This window comes from Scyliorhinus torazame, chromosome 14 (assembly GCF_047496885.1).
Source record: "Scyliorhinus torazame isolate Kashiwa2021f chromosome 14, sScyTor2.1, whole genome shotgun sequence".
NCBI classification, from domain to species: Eukaryota; Metazoa; Chordata; class Chondrichthyes; order Carcharhiniformes; family Scyliorhinidae; genus Scyliorhinus; species Scyliorhinus torazame.
Window position 1 is genome coordinate 93,612,181 of NC_092720.1, and position 19,703 is coordinate 93,631,883.

At 45.7% G+C, this 19,703-nt stretch overlaps 1 protein-coding gene across 1 annotated transcript in view; it reads right to left on the minus strand.

Annotated features, from left to right (window-relative positions):
• The window catches only part of mlf1 (myeloid leukemia factor 1), a 150,802-nt gene that overhangs the window by 56,443 nt on the left and 74,656 nt on the right, over positions 1–19,703 (minus strand). The window contains exons 3-4 of the mRNA XM_072474500.1: positions 15,062–15,148; positions 14,797–14,925 (exon numbers count right to left, since the gene is read on the minus strand). Coding sequence (XP_072330601.1) covers positions 14,797–14,925; positions 15,062–15,148 — 216 coding nt within the window. The remainder of the gene's footprint in view (positions 1–14,796; positions 14,926–15,061; positions 15,149–19,703) is intronic.

The window sequence follows — 19,703 nt, forward strand, 5'->3', positions numbered from 1 at the left end:
CATGCCCCGCACTGGGTGGAGTTGGGGCTGGGGGAGGAGAGAGGCCATCATCCTCTGTGGAGACTGGACGTAGGACTATTGGCGGATGAGGAGGTCTGTGGGCGGATTCGGCGGTGTATCCAAAGCTATGTGGAGGCCAATGATATGGGGGAGGTTTCAGTGAGTGTGGTCTGGGAGGCACTGAAGGCAATTATCAGGGGGAGCTAATTTCAGTCAGGGCCCACAGGGAGAAGAGGGAGAGGACGGAGAGGGAGAGGTTGGTGGGGGAGATACTTAGGATGGACAGGAGGTACGTGGAATCCCCCAAGAGGTTGTTAAAGGAGCGCCGGAGTCTGCAGGCGGAGTTCGACCTGCTTACCACGGGGAAGGCTGAGGCTCAGTTGAGGAAGGTTCAAGGAGCGATGTATGAGTATGGGGAGAAGGCAAGCAGGATGCTGGCGCATCAACTGCGGAAGAGATAGGCGGCCAGGGAGATTGGGGGAATTAGGAATGGGGGGGTAACACGGTGCTGAGCTTGGCAAGGATCAACGAGGTCTTCAAGGACATTTATGGCAAATTGTATGAGTCAGAACCCCGGGGGGTGGGGTATGGGGGGTGAAGCAATTACTGGACCAACTGAGGTTAACTAAGGTGGAGGAGGGGCGGGTAGAGGGATTGGGGGCCCCGATTGAGATGGAGGACAGTCGGGCTAGGCTTCTTTCCACATAAGTAGAATCCTTTGCCGGGCTACTAGGGACGCAAAGGCCAAAACGTCGGCCTCTCTCGCCTCCTGCACTCCCGGCTCTTCTGCAACCCCAAATATAGCTAACCCCCAGCTCGGTTCGACCCGGACCCCCACTACCTTTGAGATCACTCTTGCCACACCCACCCAGAACCCATGCAATACCGGACATGACCAAAACATGTGAGTGTGGTTCGCCGGGCTTCCCGCGCACCTATCCTCTACTCCAAAAAATCTACTCAGCCTTGCTCCCGTCATATGCGCCCTGTGTAGAACCTTGAATTGGATCAGGCTAAGCCTGGCACACGAGGACGAGGAATTTACCCTACTTAGGGCATCTGCCCACAGCCCCTCCTCAATCTCTTCCCCCAGCTCCTCCTCCCATTTACCCTTCAGCTCCTCTACCATCGTCTCCCCCTCGTCTCTCATTTCCCTGTATATATCGGACACTTTACCTTCACCGACCCATGCCCCCGAAATCACTCTGTCCTGGATCCCTTGCGCCGGGAGCTGCGGAAATTCCCTCACCTGCTGCCTCGCAAATGCCCTCACTTGCATATATCGGAAGGCATTCCCAGGTGGCAACCCGTATTTTTCTACCAATGCTCCCAAACTTGCGAACGTCCTGTCCAAGAACAAGTCCTTCAACTTCCCAATTCCTGCTCGCTGCCAAGATTGGAATCCCCCATCTATCCTCCCCGAGACGAACCTGTGATTGTTCCTTATTGGGGACCACACCGAGGCACCCGTCACTCCCCTATGTCGTCTCCACTGCCCCCAAATCTTCAAAGTCTACTGGGTTTGTGGTGTATTTTTTCGGGGGCGAACGGTAATGGCGCCGTCGCCAGTGCTTTTAAGCTTGTTCCCTTACAGGACGCCATCTCCAGCCTTTTCCACGCTGCCCCTTCTTCTTCCCTCATCCACTTACATATCATAGACACGTTGGCGGCCCAATAATAGTCACTCAGACTCGGCAGTGCCAGTCCCCCACCATCCCTGCTGCGCTGCAGGAACCCCTTCTTTACCCTCGGGGTCTTTCCAGCCCACACAAAGCTCATAATACTCCTGTCCACTTTCTTGAAAAAGGCCTTTGTAATCAGTATGGGGAGTCACTGAAACACAAAAAGAAATCTCGGGAGGACCACCATTTTAACCGCCTGTACTCTGCCCGCCAATGACAGGGGCACCATGTCCCACCTCTTAAAGTCCTCCTCCATCTGCTCTACCAGTCGCGTCAAGTTAAGTTTATGCAAGGTTCCCCAGTTCCTGGCCACCTGGATCCCTAGATCTCGAAAATCCCTCGCTACTCTCCTCAGCGGCAGATCGTCTATCCCCCTGCCCTGTTCCGGGGTGCATCACAAAAAGTTCACTCTTTCCCATATTCAATTTATATCCCGAGAACTCTCCAAACTCCGAGTGTCTGCATTATCTCTGGCATCCCCTCCACTGGGTCCGCCACATATAGCAGCAAATCATCCGCATATAATGACACCCGATGTTCCTCTCCTCCTCTGAGCACCCCCCTCCACTTCTTAGAGCCCTTCAGCGCTATGGCCAATGGCTCGATTGCCAACGCGAACAGTAACGGGGACAGGGGGCACCCCTGTCTTGTGCCCCTATGTAATCGGAAATAGTCAGATCGTTGCCTGTTTGTAACCACGCTTGCCACCGGGGCCCCGTACAGGAGCTGAACCCATCTGATGAACCCCTCTCCAAATCCAAATCTCTTCAGTACCTCTCACAGGTAGTCCCACTCCACTCTATCAAATGCCTTCTCTGCATCCATCGCCACCACTATCTCCGCCTCCCCCTCCGGTGGGGGCATCACCATCACCCCCAGCAACCTTCGTATATTGGCATTCAATTGCCTCCCTTTAACAAACCCTGTCTGGTCGTCATGTACCACCCCTGGGACACAGTCCTCTATCCTTGTTGCCATCACTTTGGCTAGTAATTTGGCATCTACATTTAGGAGGGAGATGGGCCTGTATGACCCGCACTGCAGCGGGTCTTTGTCTCGTTTCAGGATCAACGATTTCGTCGCCTCCGAGATTGTCGAGGGTAGTGTCCCCCTTTCCTTAGCCTCATTTAAGGTTCTCGTCAGGAGTGGGGCCAGTCGGTCCACATATTTCCTGTAAAATTCCACCGGGAACCCATCTGGACCTGGGGCCTTTCCTGCCTGCATGTTCCCAATTCCTTTAATCACCTCCTCCACCTCAACCTGCGCTCCCAAACCTGCCACCTCCTGCTCCTCAACCCTCGGGAACTCCAGCTGGTCCAGGAAGTGTATGGGCCGGTCAAGAGGGCCCATGTCCCTCCGGGGGTTGGGACTTATACAGCCTCTCATAAAATGACTTAAACACCCCGTTCACCCTCCCCGCTCTCTGCTCCATCCTTCCCTCCCCGTTCCTAATTCCTCCGATCTCTCTCGCCGCCCCCCTCTTCCTAAGTTGTTGGGCCAGCAATCGGCTCGCCTTTTCCCCATATTCGTATTGTATTCCCTGTGCCTTCCTCCACTGCGTCTCCGCCTTACCTGTGGTCAGCAGGTCAAACTCAGTCTGTAGTCTCCGTCTTTCCCTGTATAGCCCTTCATTCGGGGCCTCCGCATATTGCCTATCCACCCTCAGAATCTCCCCAATCAGTCTCTCCCTTTCTTTACCCTTGTTTCCCCCTGTGGGCTCTTATGGAAATCAGCTCCCCCTAACCACCGCCTTCAGCGCCTCCCATACTACTCCCACCTGGACTGCTCCATCATCATTGACCTCTAGGTATCTTTCAATACATCCCCTCACCCTTCCACATACCCCCTCGTCCGCCAACAGTCCCATGTCTAATCTCCAAAGTGGGCGCTGCTCCTTCTCCTCTCCTAGATCCAGATCCACCCAATGTGGGGCGTGATCTGAAACGGCTATAGCTGAATATTCCGTTCCTACCACTTTCGGGATCAGCGCCCTTCCTAGGACAAAAAGTCTATCCGGGAGTATACTTTATGGACGTGGGAGAAGAAGGAAAACTCTTTACTCCTCGGTCTAGCAAATCTCCAGGGATCTAATCCTCCCATCTGCTCCATAAACCCCTTAAGCACCTTGGCCGCTGCCGGCCTCCTCCCGGTCCTAGATCTGGACCGGTCCAGCCCTGGGTCCAGCACCGTGTTGAAGTCCCCCCCCATTACCAAATTTCCCATCTCGAGGTCCGGGATGCGCCCCAACATACGCTTCATAAAACCCGCGTCATGCCAGTTCGGGGCGTATACGTTCACCAGCACCACCGCCTCACCTTGCAATCTGCCACTCACCATCACGTACCTGCCCCCACTGTCTACCACTATGGTCTTAGCCTCAAACGATACCCGTTTCCCCACCAGTATTGCCACCCCTTTATTTTTCGTATCTAAGCCTGAGTGGAATACCTGTCCCACCCATCCTTTCCTTAATCTGGCCTGATCCACCAATTTCAGGTGCGTCTCCTGAAGCATAACCATATCCGCCTTCAGTCTCTTTCGGTGCGCAAATACCCTTGCCCTCTTTATCGGCCCATTCAGCCCTCTCACGTTCCACGTGATCAACCGGGTTGGGGGGCCCTTTACCCCCCCCCCCCGCCATCGTCGACTAGCCATCCCCTTTTTTAAACCAGCTCCTCACCTGGGTCCCACGCACCCGCTTGTCCCCCTGACGGCGCCCTCCCGTCCCGACCATCCCACCCCGTATCAGCTCTCCCTTACCCGCAGCTGCAACGCAGTTAGTCCCCCCCCCCCCCCCCCCCCCCCCCCCCCCCCACAGGGAAAAACCCCGCGCTTCCCTCTCGGCCCCGCCCCTAGTGGCACAGCTCCCTCTCCCCTTCCCTGTCCCCTTCCCCACCGGCGCCCACATTTCTTCGTGGGTGGGGGGGGGGGGGGGGGGGAGAAAAAGAAAAAATAATTCTCCCATCTAACATTTTTACAGATAAACCCTCCCCCTCTCCCCCCTTTGCGTTTCTTTGCCACCACCTTGCTACTTCTTTCCAAACATCAATTCCTCAAATCTAGTCCAACTTCTCTTCTTGAATAAATGTCCACGCCTCCACTGCCGTCTCAAAGTAGTGGTGTTTGCCCTGGTGTGTAATCCAGTCTTGCCGGCTGCAGCATTCCAAATTTTACTTTCGTCCTGTGGAGCACCGCCTTGGCCTGATTGAAACTCGCCCTCCTTCTCGCCACCTCCGCACTCCAATCTTGATACACGCGGATCACCGCATTCTCCCACCTGCTACTCCGTGTCTTCTTAGCCCATCTCAGGACCATCTCCCTGTCCTTGTAGCGGTGGAACCTCACCACTATTGCTCGCGGTATTTCCCCTGCCTTTGGTCTTCTCACGAGGACCCGGTATGCTCCCTCCACTTCCAGGGGGCCCGTCGGGGCCTCAGCTCCCATTAAAGTATGGAGCATCGTACTCACATACGCCCCAACATCAGCTCCCTCTGTCCCAAAATCCTTAGATTCTTCCTCCTCGAGCTATTTTCCAGGGCTTCCAGCCTTTCTATGCACCTCTTATGTAGTGCCTCGTGCGTCTCCGCCTTCACCACCAAGCCCTGTATCTCGTCTTCATTCTCGGCTGCCTTTGCCTTCACTCCACGGAGCTCCATCGCCTGGGTCTTTTGCGTCTCCTTCAATCGCCAGCAACATCGGCGCCAGCACCTCCTTCTTGAACTCCTCCACACATCGTCGGAGGAACTCCTGCTGTTCCGGGCCCCATACCATCTGGTCTCCCTCAGCCGCCATCTTGCCTCTCCCTTCTCTTCTCTGCCGTTGCTCCAGAGGATCCTCCACAATCTGGCCACTACTATCGCTTCTTTCCATCCACACCCGGGGACACTCCTTCCTTTGTCGCCTCACACTGGGTTTGGCCGTAAAAAATTTCCGTTGGGGCTCCCAATAAGAGCCCAAAAGTCCGTTGAAACGGGAGGTGCCGAAACGTGCGGCTTAGCTGGTCATCGCCGCAACCGGAAGTCTGTTCGGAGAGGAATTTATAGGGTGGGTTAAATTGTTGTATCAGGCCCCGGTAGCGAGTGTGTCGACGAACCGGCTGCGGTCGGAGTACTTTAGGTTACATCGAAGAACGAGGCAGGGGTGCCTTCTGTCCCCCCTGCTGTCTGCCCTGGCAATCGAGCCGCTGGCCATGGCGTTGAGGAAGTCCAGAAACTGGATGGGGCTGGTTCGGGGGAGGGGGTGGGAGCATCGGGTTTCACTGTATGCGGATGACCTGCTCCTGTACATTACGCATCCGGTGGAAGGGATGGGGGAGGTCATGCGGATCCTTAAGAGATTTTGGGGACTTTTCGGGGTATAAGCTGAATGTTGGGAAAAGCGAGCTTTTTGTGATACATGCGAGGGGCCAGGAAAAGAGACTGGGAGAGCTACCGCTTAAGATGGTGGAGAGGAGCTTTCGCTACTTGGGCATTCAGGTTGCTAAGAGTTAGGATGCCCTGCACAAGCTCAATTTAGCGCGGCTGGTGGATCAGATGGAGGAGGACTTTAAACGGTGGGACATGCTGCCGCTTTCCCTGGTGGGCATGGTGCAGTCCGTGAAGTTGACGGTCCTCCCCAGGTTCTTGTTCGTCTTCCAGTGCCGTCCCATCCTCATCCCCAAGTACTTTTTCAAGCGGGTAAACAGGATTATTACAGGATTTGTGTGGGCAAACAAGACCCCGCGTGTGAAGAGACTGTTCTTCGAGCGCAGTCGGGGTGGGGGTGGGCTGCCGCTGCCGAACTTTTGCAGCTATTATTGGTAAGCGAATATATCCATGATTTGGAAGTGGGTAGTAGAGGAAGGGGGGGGCGGCATGGAAGTGGTCGGAGGTGGTGTCGTGCAGGGATACTAGCCTGGGGGCATTGATAACGGCTCCGCTGCCGCTCCCGCCGACATGGTACACCACGAGCCCGGTGGTGGCGGCGACATGGAGGATCTGGGGCCAGTGGAGACGGCACAGGGGGGATGCAAGGGCTTCAGTCTGGACCCCGATACAGAACAATCACAGGTTCATTCCAGGTAGAATAGATTGTGGGTTCCTAAGCTGGCACAGAGCAGATATCAAAAGGATGGGGGACTTGTTTATTGATGGGACTTTTGATAGTCTGAGGGCGCTGGAGGAGCAATTTGGGTTGCCTCCAGGGAATACATTTAGGTACATACAGGTTTGGGCGTTTGTGAAAAAGCAGGTGGGAGATTTTCCATTGTTACCTGCCCGGAGTATACAGGACAGAGTGGTCTCGGGCGCGTGGGTGGGGGATGGCAAGGTATTGGACGTATACCAGGAGCTGCAGGATGGCGGAGGAGGCCTCGGTGGAAGAGCTGAAGGGCAAGTGGGAGGAGGAGCTGGGTAAGGAGCTAGATGAGGGCCTGTGGGCTGTCGCCCTGGGCAGGGTCAATTCCTCCTCATCTTGCGCCAGGCTGAGCCTGATTCAGTTTAAGGTGGTGCACCGGGCGCATATGACAGTGGTGAGAATGAGTAAGTTCTTTGGGGTGGAGGACAGGTGTGTGAGGTGTTCAGGGGGCCCAGCAAACCATGTCCATATGTTTTGGGCATGCACTTACAGAATTTTGGAAAGGCTTTGCAAAGGCTATGTCCAAGGTCTTGGACACTCGGGTAAAACCGAGCTGGGGGAATAGCGATATTTGGGGTGTCAGACGATCCGGGGGTGCAGGAATCGAAAAAGGCCGGAGTTCTGGCCTTTGCCTCCTTGGTAGCCCGGAGAAGGCTCTTGTTAATGTGGAGGGATGTGAAGCCCCCAAGCGTAGAGGCTTGGGTCAGTGACATGGCTGGATTTCTCAGATTGGATAGGATAAAGTTTGCCTTACGAGGGTCCTTGCAGGGGTTCTCCAGGCGGTGGCAACCGTTCCTTGACTTTCTCGCGGAACGTTAAGTGGAGGTCAGCAGCAGCAGCAAACCAGAGGGGGGGGGGGGGTGGTAGGAGTGATGGGTAGATTTTATTTGTAAAGGGTAGATACCCCACCTTGTTTTGCTAATTTGTTAAGTTGTTTTCTTGATTATTACTATGCTTTTTGTTGTTTTCTTTTTGTAATGGTTTGTAAAAATTATTGAAAAATTTTGAATAAAAACAAATTTTAGAAAAAGCAAGTCACAAAATAAAACATCAACTGCAGTCTCAAAAGAGGAAGCAGAAGAGATACTATGACAGGTCAACCAGGTCTCTACAGCCTTTAGAACACAATAATATTGCATAGCTGGAGATCCTGATGGCTGGTCAAAGTGTGCAACGGTGATATAGGACATAGGTCCAAGATCCTGCATTGTCATCTCAGAGCAAGAGCAGGTACTCAGGAGAAACAGAAGAGCTTTGTTAAAAATTGAGAAACCTGTTACTTCACTGTCAGCAGATGATGTGCATGAAAACCTCTGTCTATCCAAATCAATGCAACCTAAACAAGAATCAAGTGTACAACCTGAAGATGCACAGAGTAATGCAATTCCAACAGAGGCATCTTCAGAGTCACAAGAATGTCAAGCAGATTCGGCGGATCAACAAAAGCTTAGGTCAACGAGACATCGAAAGAAGCCTGACATACTGAATCTGTAGTGGACACCGTAATTGTAAATACTCTGAATTGTTATGCTATGCATATGTATGATAATTAGTTGAAATGATGTATATTATATTTTTATTAAAATCTAAAGGAAAGGGGATGTAATGATGTGCATGAGCAATTCTGCATGTTAATATGTTAGACTTCCACCCAGCAGGTGGCAGTAGAACTACACCATGCGACACTGCAGTTTTGGGGAATCTGGGTGAGGAGTTATCGTGGATAGTCATGTTTTATATTAGCTCTCGTATTCTAGTTAACAGTTTACACCTTGTTTGTAGTATTAGTATTGTTTTCTACCCACGTTTTTGTAATTTAATAAATCTTAACTAGTCACAAACTTGATGTTCTGTGGTGCACTGACTCAATCATTGCAACACACTAAAACATAACAATGAACACATTTCACAAAGGCTGCATTTGCTGCCAATGCCGTGTACGCACAGCTGTCCTGTTTTACTCTGTAATGATCTTTTAATTGCTTTTTTATAGCTCTAACCAAATACATTCTGTCCTTGTTCCCTACAGGACATTCTCCATCTCCAGCACTGTAATGTTCTCCCTTCCTTTCTTTCTCCATCCATCCTGAACACCTTACATCTATTAATATTTTCTACCCAGTCCTGCACTTTTTTGATATAGAACTATCAGCCCACCAATCTTATATGCCACACTTAATGCATTCACATACATAGAATGACAGAATGGTTACAGCCTAGGTAATTTGGTCCATCGTGTCTACACTGACTCTCCAAATAAGCATTCTGGCTTAGTGCCTTTCTCCTGTCTTTTCCCCATACCTCTGCACATTGTTTCAATACAAGTAATGATCTAATGTCCTCTTGAATGTCTTGATTGGAACTTCCTCCACCACAGTTCCAAGCAGTGCATTGTAGACCAAGTTTTTTCTCACACTACATTTGCTGCTTTTGCAAATCACCTTAAATCTGTGCCCTCTTGTTCTTGATCCTTTTACGAGGAGGAACAGTTTATCTCTATTTACTCTGTCTAGCCCCCTCATACCTTTGAACATCTCTATCAAATCTCTTCTCAGCCTTCTTCTCTCCAAGATCAGTCCCAACCTCTCCTATCTATCCTCATAACATGCACAGTAAATTCATTTTAGACATCATTCCATTCCCTTACTCTCACCTATTTCCTATTCTTGTGCATTTGGCATTAGTCTTATCTCTGTGCACCTTGCTTTTCTTCTCCAATATTAGCCCTTTGTTCACACACCCCTGCTAAGTTAATTTAAATCCTTCCCAATAGCACTAACAAATCACCCCACAAGGAAATTGATCCCAGCTCGATTCAGGTGCAACCTGTCTAGCCTGTGTAGGACAATGTCAATGTTCCAGGAATCTAAAGCCCTCATTCCTACAGGGCAGCAGATCTTTGGGTGTCAACCATGCAGGTTCTTTAGTTTTAGATGTTTGCAGCAGGTTAATTGCCTGACAGCCAGCCTGGTTAACTGCTGTGCATGCATACAGAACCACAGAAAAGTGACGGACCAGAAAGAGGTCATTCAGCCCATTGTGTCTGTGCCGGCCAAAAGGAGAAAAAATAAATTAGCCACTCATTTAAATCCCATTTTCCAGCATCTGGTCCAGCAGGTTACACTAAAATTAATAATTATTCACAAAGAGATCACAATGGATATACTACTCTGTATAAAGGGCTCAATGATACTGAGTTCACCAGTTGCAATTTATTGCTGTCTAGCTACAAGTAGATTGCAAGTAGTTCTGTCATCACTGGGTTGGGGGGTGGGGGGTGGGGGTCAGACTCTGCACAACGGTGACTCAAGCCAGGAATCAAACCCGGATCCCTGGCGTTGTGAAGTAACACTGCTAACCACTGTGCTACTATGCTGCCAGATGTGTTCAAGTTTTAGAATCTTCATGCTGCTTTGTGTGGTACAGTAGATCAGGAGATTAACAAAGAACAAGGGTCAGGTAATGATGTAAAACAAGGTCATGTTTAACGATGGGCAACATCACAATCAAGACTGGATCCACCTTATCCTCTGCTTACATCCATGAACCTAACAAGAATCAATGGATAGAAATCAGAGATGCTGTGGCCAACTGCAACGCACCATATGCTTCTCAGGTAAGATCAACTTAGCAGTTCTGCTTTTCATGATATGACAACAAATTGGTTGATGCCATTGGAAGAATCAGAGGAGGAAGTCCTGCCTTCAGGAACGACTGACCAATCAAGTGGCTGCCAGCTCTCTGATCTCAGCAGTGCCAATGGGAAAGATGGTCACTGATGGGAATGCATTCAGCTGCTAACAGAGATTGATAGTGGAGCTGGATCTCAAGGTAAGTGGGAATAACAACTGCATGTGTAAAATAGTATAAGGAATTAGAGTTAGGGGAAAAATTATACATCAAATGGGAATTGGAATAATTCACATTTGGTGCAGTTCAATATGTCAATTTGCGATTAATGTAAATTCTGGTGAAAGGAAAATGAAGATGAGACTAGATAAATTAAGATTCCTCTTGGAGGTATTTGTGTTCTTGCCTAGGAATTTTTTTGTTGTTGAGAGAACTGAAATTGATAATCTGGCCACTATCTGAAGCATCGTGGCCACACATGGAGAGATGAACAAAGACTTCAAGGTCTTTTGCAAAGTTTTTTTTAATAAATGTTTTTTTGGGGGTTTTTGAATAAAGTATATTTACCGTTATGTACACAAAATCATATATACATAGAAGAGAAGGGAACACGCACAAAAAATAAAACAAGCAACAACAAAAAAAAAAAGTTAGAATAAAATAACTGGCAGGGTATAATGTGCTGGCTCAACAACAGCAGCTCTGTACAATTGGCAGTATTGTTTTTAGCACATAAGTAGGCATCTGTTTGTGGGGGGGGGGGAATTGGGGGGGTACATATACATTTGGGCGCCGGGGAAACAATTACAGAACAATTATAAAGAGCAATGCGCAAATGGATCTGGGGTTGGTGTTGTCGCTTGCTTCTCACGGACGGTTTTCGCTGCCGTGTCGTCTCGCGATCACCTCCGCTTCAGCCGTTCGTCTTTTGCAGAGATAACCCGAGAGTCAAGAATGTGTCGGCATGATACTGACATACTGCATAGGTTTGCAGATATGTTACATATTCTAAAAGCTCAGGAGACTCGAGAAGATGAATCAAAACGGCAGTCTATTTTCAGCCAAAAGAATAGGCAGCATCGCGGCATACAGCACATAGATCCCAATCGGGACTATCAATCCCGTCACTCCCAATCCAGGCCGGCTTTTAAGGGTTGATTCTATGCGTCCAAGTTGATGGGCCTCCATTAGCGGAGAAACCAATATTCCATGAGCCCTTCCGGGAGATCAATTGGGTTGTCCCCGTATGTTTCGTGAGGGTTATTACATGTGGAAGTAACCAATAGAATATGAAGGAAATCAGTTCAAAAATGGGCTGGTTCAAAAGGTCAGGGGATACTTAGTTGAATGCACTGAAAAACAGGTCTCAGTCATGTGCAACTACTTGACAAATGGTATGAAATGGTCAGTGAGGTTAGTAGAGCGAAACAACATCCTTAAATCATTGAGGCACTGACATTTACTCCACAGAGAAACTTTCTTTAAAACAATAAGAATGGCATTATATACTGTGATAGTTGGCAAGTGAGGCAAAGTAAAATGAATTTTGGACTGGACAAATGAAGGTGAGGAAGTAATGATGTGCAGTAACAAATACCCACAAATTGGATACAGTTTTAAAGAAAAAGAGCTGGAGGATCTTAAGTTAATTTCATTTGATTTGGTAGTTGAGACATGAGTAATGATATATAAATAACTTCAAACTAGCAAAATCTTTGTAAGGAATTTTACCGATTTAAGGTAATCTGTACGTGGGGGACAATCAATGCAGATAGATAGTTACCAAGGGCCACATTTCACCTGAAAAATTAAATGAAAAAATTGCTTGAAATCACACACAAACTTTACATCAACTACCATCCATGTCTTCTAGAGTGGCGGAGAGATGGAACGGAAACTTAAAATTGAAAAGTTGTATGTAGATTACCCCACTCAATGGGCCATGTTACTACCATGAAAGACAAGTAAAAGACAGAGAACAGAAATGGTACCACACGTATGAGTTAAAAACTGTGAAAAAGTAAATGCTACACTTTGTTTTGTTACAGATGTATATCCTGATACTCCACACCCTGATATACTCGCCTGCCTGAACCTTTCCCTAAAGATCAATATTCAACAAACAGGAATGAAGGCCGGGAACCAACGCCACCTCTCGAGAGAAAATCTAACTGGGCCAATCTTGGCAATTTCACTAGGTGTTAATGTAACTATTGTGACATGACTGTATATTGTTACTGAAAGCAAAAAACCCTGGTTAGGAGCTATTTCCACCATCTTTGTGTTCGTACAAATGATAAGCGTAATTCTGGTTCTGTTCACCCTTTGGTAGTGGCCTAGGCACAACCATCTTCAGATGCTTCATCAGTGTTCTCCCTTCCATCAGAAGGTCAGAAGTAGGGGATGTTTGCGGATGACTGCACAATGTTCAGCACCATTCATAACTCCTCAGATAATGAAATAGTCCATGTCCAAATGCAGCAAGACCTGGACAATATCCAGGCTTGGGCTGCAAGTTACACTCATGCCACACAAGTGCCAGGCAATGACCATCTCCTCAAGAGAGGATCTAGCCACCACCGCTTGACATTCAATGGCATTGCCATCGCTGAATCTTCCACAATCAACATCCTGTGGGTTACTATGAATCAGAAACTGAACTTGACTAGCCATACTAATACTAGTACAAGAGCAGATACCTGGGAACCCCACCACCTGGAGGTTCCCCTCCAAATTACTCACCACCCTGACTTGGAAATATATCGCCGTTCATTCACAGTGACTGGGGCAACATCGTGGAACTCCACCCTAACAGCACAGTGTGTGTACCTACACCTCAAGGACTGCAGCTGTTCAAGAAGGCAACTCACCATCACTTTCTGAAGGGCAACTAGGGATGGGCAATAAATGCTGGCCTGGCCAGCGACGCCCCACATCACGTAACTGGAATTTTAAAAAACTTGATAGTCCTCACCAGGAGGCTACAAATTTGTATCGTTGGCTTGGACAGGAAGTCATTTATTATGTCCAAGAGAAACCCATGAGATAAACCGAATAGTGAAGGATCAATATATATTGACAATATATACTTCATCCTCAAAATGGGGACTGATGGTAGTTTGAAAATCACAGGTTTTAGTGTGAATATCATTTTGCAGTTTGAATTAATATTTTCTTAAGCATTTTCTGCTAAAATTTACAGAAGTTGTTTTAATAAAAACTGAACCAGCATTATTGGAAATCAGCCAGATTAGTTAAGTAGAGAGCTTTAATTGAGACAATTAAAGAATAAGTAATTCATTAATCAATATGTTAAGAAAGGCTGGAAATGCAATTTGGAACACAAACTTTTATAATTATAAGCATATTAACATTTGATTATTAATACAGATTTTTAAAATGCTGTGAGAGACAGATTAATGTGTGTTTCTCAGGCCGCAGAATAAAGAGATGACATGAATGTTAACCTTAATTGGGAGAAGGACTGAATAAGTCTTTGTTGAAGGGACCCCAACTCCAAATATCAGAAATCTATGTTGACCAATTATTGCTTGACACTCAAATCTACCTCAAGATAACAGATATTGTTTGAAAAGGAGCATTGTCTTAAAACTGAGATAATTGTGCGTAATTAGCCAAAGGTCAATGGGCTAATTCATATTTAATCATTGACAAGTGAGATCAATTGGCTACATTTCAAACAATTGGCTGAGGTGGGCTTTCAATTTGTAAGGTATAAAAAGGGGTCTCGAGATGCCATTTTGGGTAAGGACAGGCAGAGGCAGAGAGAGAGGTGTAAAGTGAAAGGTGATGGTAGCAAGGGGGAGAGAAGAGAGAAGAGAGAAGAGAGAAGAGAGAAGAGAGAAGAGAGAAGAGAGAAGAGAGAAGAGAGAAGAGAGAAGAGAGAAGAGAGAAGAGAGAAGAGAGAAGAGAGAAGAGAGATATGTTTATAAGGTAGAGGCAGAGAGGAGATGTGGGAAGACAGTGATGTTTATTGGAAGGTGCTGAGAGCTATTTTTGATGCTGTCACTTCACAACTTGGTCTGAGAAGGGTGGTAAGAGCTGTGTTCAATTGTTAAAGTTAAGCTTTCTCCTCTTACTGTTGATACTTTGCTTTTTATCTTTCTGACTTGTTAACTTTTTCATGGTTAATAAACTTTCTGAATTCATTATTTAAAGCGCTCTTTCTTGACATTTGGTTAAGTCTCTCGAACTTGATGTGATTTGCAATTGGGGGGTTATACAAAAAAGTGAACCTCCTAAATCTTACATCAGATAAAAATAAATAAAACTGATATATTATATATATATATATTATATATATATTCCTACAGAATACTTAAAGCTATTAAGAATTCAGAATACTTACTCCACCAGGAACACTGTGTATGTGACTGGAAGCTTGAAATATTTTGGGAGGCTCATTCCCCATTTTTGCATAGGTCATTACAGTGGAGCTGTTCATAGACTGACCAGTGGGATCTCCATGTCGGCTAACCTAAAAAATAAAAACCTCCTCAGAAAAGAAAGCTGCTGCAGATTAGCAAAGCACTTAAAAACATTCAAGAAGATTAGCTGATAAGTTTAACGTTTTGGCAATATGAAAAAAATGTGGAAAATAAGAATTTGCCTACATTTCTGTTCTGTGTGTCAAGCATTTCGTTTCTGATTTGTTCCATCACTGTGCTCATCTTGTTGAATGGTTCTGTCCAGGGAGAACCCTATCATAGTCCAGCAAATACAAATCAGAAATTAAACATAGAAATCATTATTTAAAAAAAAATAAAAACAACATACTTGTAATGAAGCGCTGAATTGTGAACAGTTCAATTTTTAAGTATTTGTAACAGTAAGAGGTTACAACTTCCAAACAGCGCTGCACTTTTAAAAAATATTTGTTCACGGGAACCAATGTAATTGGTTGCTTTACAAAGGCGCTTCATAAGGTGGCAAAACGAGTTACCTGATCATTGGTGAGCCCATTTTGTGAACATCATGGATAGCTACTGGCATTACAAAACTTTAGAGGGACATGGGCATACTAGACAAAACTCTGTTATGGTACCTGAACCAGATCCCAATTTATATTGGGAAATTGGATGAGACACCAACAATTTTTCAATTTGTGAACTGTGAGGAAAGGATACTTCGATCCAGGAGTGATTCCACTGACAACTCGGTCAATATTAACACCGGAGTAAACCCATTAACAACCAAAGAAAAGCAGCTTTTCAATTAAGTTAAACAGTTCTAAAAAAAATGTCTTTGAGCTTACTTTTCCATCTACTTCTAAACGTTCCATACATACATGTCAACTGTCACTTATTAATACAGTTAATGCTCAGTGAGTTCCACATTTCTGCACACAGTCCTTGGAAGAGAAGCTTTCAGAAGTCAGTTTGAGAAACACACCTGCTGTCCTCAGAAACCAGAGTAAAACTCTCAAAATGAAGCTTAGAACAACAAACATGGGGCAGGGCTGAAAAATTAAACTAAAAACAGTCCCAGCCCCTCCCATAAGTGACATCATAGCCTGCCTAGCTGTTTACCCATTAATCATAACGTTAGCAGACATTTAATCTGGATAACATCTCGAAGTTTGCAGATGATACCAAATTAGGTGGGAGGGTGAATTGTGACGACGATGCAGGGGTCCTACAGCAAGATCTGGACAGGTTGGGCGAGAGAGCAAACCAATGGCAGATGCAGTTTAATTTGGATAAGTGCGAGGTTATTCATTTTGGAAGCAAAAACAGGAAGGTAGATTACTGCCCGAGTGGTTGTAAATTGGGAGAGGGGTGTGTGCAGCGGGACCTGGGTGTCCTTGTGCACCATTCGCTGAAGGTAAGCATGCAGGTATGTTGGCCTTCATTGCAAGAGGTTTTGAGAATAGAAGCAGGGATGTGTTGTTGCAATTGTACAGTGCCTTGGTGAGGCCACACTTGGGAGTATTGTGTGCAGTTTTGGTCTCCTTCTCTGAGGAACGATGTTCTTGCTCTCGAGGGAGTGCAGCAAAGGTTTACCAGACTGATTTCAGGGATGGCGGGACTGTCATATGAGGAGAGATTGGCTAGGGTGGGATTGTTTTCGCTGGAGTTCAGAAGAATGAGGGGGGATCTCATTGAGACCTATAAAATTCTAACAGGACTAAACAGGGTAGATGCAGGGAAGATGTTACCAATGATGGGTGTGTCCAGAACCTGTGGTCACACCCTGAGGATTCAGGGTAAACCATTTTGGAGAGAGATAAGGAGACATTTCTTCACACAAAGAGTGGTGAGCCTGTGGAATTCATTACCACAGGAAGAGGTTGATGTTAAAACTTTGAATATAGTCAAGAGGGGCTGGATATAGCACTTGGGGAGAATGGGATTAAAGGCTATGGGGAGAAAGCAGGATTAGACTATTGAGTTGGATGATCAGGCATGATCGTGATAAATGGCAGAGCAGGCTCGAAGGGCCAAAAGGCCTCCTCCTGCTCCTATCTTCTATGTATCTATGTATACCTTAACCCAAGTTCTTCTAATAACATAACCGCAATAGACACATTACAATATATATATAAAAATTCTTACGTTCATCACACCTCCCCCCTTCAAAAAACTGAACCAGCAATATATAAAATGGCGTCATTTTCCCAAAGCCTTTTCAACTTTAAACACTATTAGTACTCTATAAGATACAAATCTGATTATACTTAAACATGCAAATTTAAACAATTAGTATCATCCATTTCAGTCTTTCTTTTCCAACTATGAACATTCCATTCTTCACACATCTCAAAGTCAAGATAATACATCTTGAATCACGTTTTCTCTTGCTGCTACATGTACAATTTTCAAGTCAAATGGTTGCAGCAATAAACTCCATATAAATAGTAATTCATTTAAATTTTTAAACTTCTCCAAAATATTCAATGCATTATGGTCTATGTAAACAATTGTCTTGGATAAATTGTTGGCAATATAAATGCCAAAATGTTGCAATGCCAATCCCAAACTTAATATCTCTTTTTCGATGGTCGAATATTGATTATGATGAATATTTAATATTTTTGGAAAAATAACCAACAGGTCTTTCATCGTTTTTTGCAAGAACACCAACACCCACATCATTTGCATCAACTGCCAACTTAAATCGCCTAGCATAATTTGGTGTTGGCAAAACTGGTGCGGTGGTTAACACATTAAAAAAATTGTCAAAAGCCTCCTGGCATTTGGACGCCCAATGGAATTTCTTGTGCTTTTTCAGAAGTAGTCAGTGGAGCAACCACACTGCTAAAATCTGGCACCAATTTCCATAGAAATCTCTCATGCCCAGGAACCGCTCTTCTCATTGATGACATGGTGAACTCCCCAATAGCTTCCTTTTTCACATTTCGTGGGGCCATCTGGCCATGTCCAATAGTATGGCCTAAGAATGTGACTTGAGTTTTCGCAAAATCACTTTTAGCCAAGTTTACCACCGAGCCAGCCTCCTGTCAGCAATCTAACAATTCCTTATGTTCCAAACGTTATTCTCCTTCCACGTTTGACTGAACACCACCAGGTCATCTATGTATAGTGTACAATTCTTTAGTCCAAAAATTACCTTGTTGGTTAGTCTTTGGAAGGTTGCTGGGCATTCTTCATTCCAAACAACATGACTGAAACTGACACTGACCATTTGGCGTCACCAAAGCCAAAATTTCCTTCGCCCTTTCTGATAAAGGCACTTGCCAGTATCTTTTATGCAAGTCAAATTTGGTAAAAAAAATTTGCTTGCCCCACCTTTTCAATATAATCTTCCAAACAAGAATAGGATAGGAATCTGACTTTGTAACTGCATTGACTTTTCTACAGTCCACACACAATTGTTGCGTTCCATCTGGTTTTGGTACCATCACAATTGGTGAACTCCAACTCACTTCATTCTGAAGCATGCTTTCAATGTCCTCTTGAACCTGTGCCAACTTTAGTGGATGGAGTCAAGATGGATGTTGCTTCATTGGACCAGAATTTCCTACATCTACATCATATACAATTACCTCTTCTACAACCCTCTTAGCTATATATTTTGTAATGGAGTAGTTTCCAAAATCTAGTAGAAGCACCCTATTATGCTCAACAAAAACTGATTCCGACTTTTTGTTTGGAAGAGGTCCCATGCGATCAATTATGACCCAAATAAAAGGTTCTCCAAATGCCGGAATGGGTATTAAGGATGCTGGGTTGATTACCACTTGAGATTTTCCTATTACCTGACATGTACGGCAAAATTCAACTCCATCCTTATGCAGTCCAGGCCAATAAAAATGTTTTTGTATTTTCGCTTGAGTTTTCCTGACTCCTAAATGACCCCCTACTGGAAACTCTTGCGCTCCCCGTGTAACCTACTTTCCAGAACCCACCGGTAATACCACTTGATGAACTTTTGCCCACTTCTCATCTGCTCATATTCTACTTCTGTGTATGCCTTGTGATACAACTGCTTTATCTCAGAATCCTTCTGTTATAATTCGGCCAACTTTCCTGAACTATAGACATCCACTTCATCCACCTGCTCCTCTTCTTTATCAACCATCTGGTCAAAGATTGTTTCTGATAACTGAACCTCAGCCTCCCTTTCTTCCTGATTACTGCCTCTCCTGTCTCAACCTGTGGCTTTGTTACTACACAGTCTGGAAACACACCAAGGTATGCTTCTTGCAACACCTCAGTTGTTGATTTTCTCCTGTTTTTTCAACCACAGGAAACATCACTCCCACCTGTGATCCAGCTATATCATTACCCAGGAATTGTACCCTTGAAAAAGCTAATTTCTCTATTACTGCTACCACCACTTCACTTTTCATCGGATCCGCTAACCATAGTGGCACACTACCCCTTTCACCATTAATTCCACTTATCATCACCTTTTCTGGTAATACTCCTTCCAAACTACATTTCTCCAAGTCTCTCACTATTAAAGATTGACTTAAGATTTAACGCCCTTATTTACTCCACCTTATACACACAAGTGAACTTTACCTTCCCAAAATCTTTAAAAGGATTTGACACCTGCTTATCAACCAACCTCTGAATAGGATGCACACTCTTTTACACCTCTCAGTTGCAACCGTGGTTTCGTTTGCCACTTCAACCCCACTGGCTTATCTTGTTTTTTTTTAAAGATATATTTATTAAAGTTTTTTAACACAATTTTTCTCCCTTACAAACAATAACCCCCCCCCCACCCCACCACCTCTCGTAACAAAAGAAAACGAGCAATCGCGCAGAGCAAGATGACAATATATCA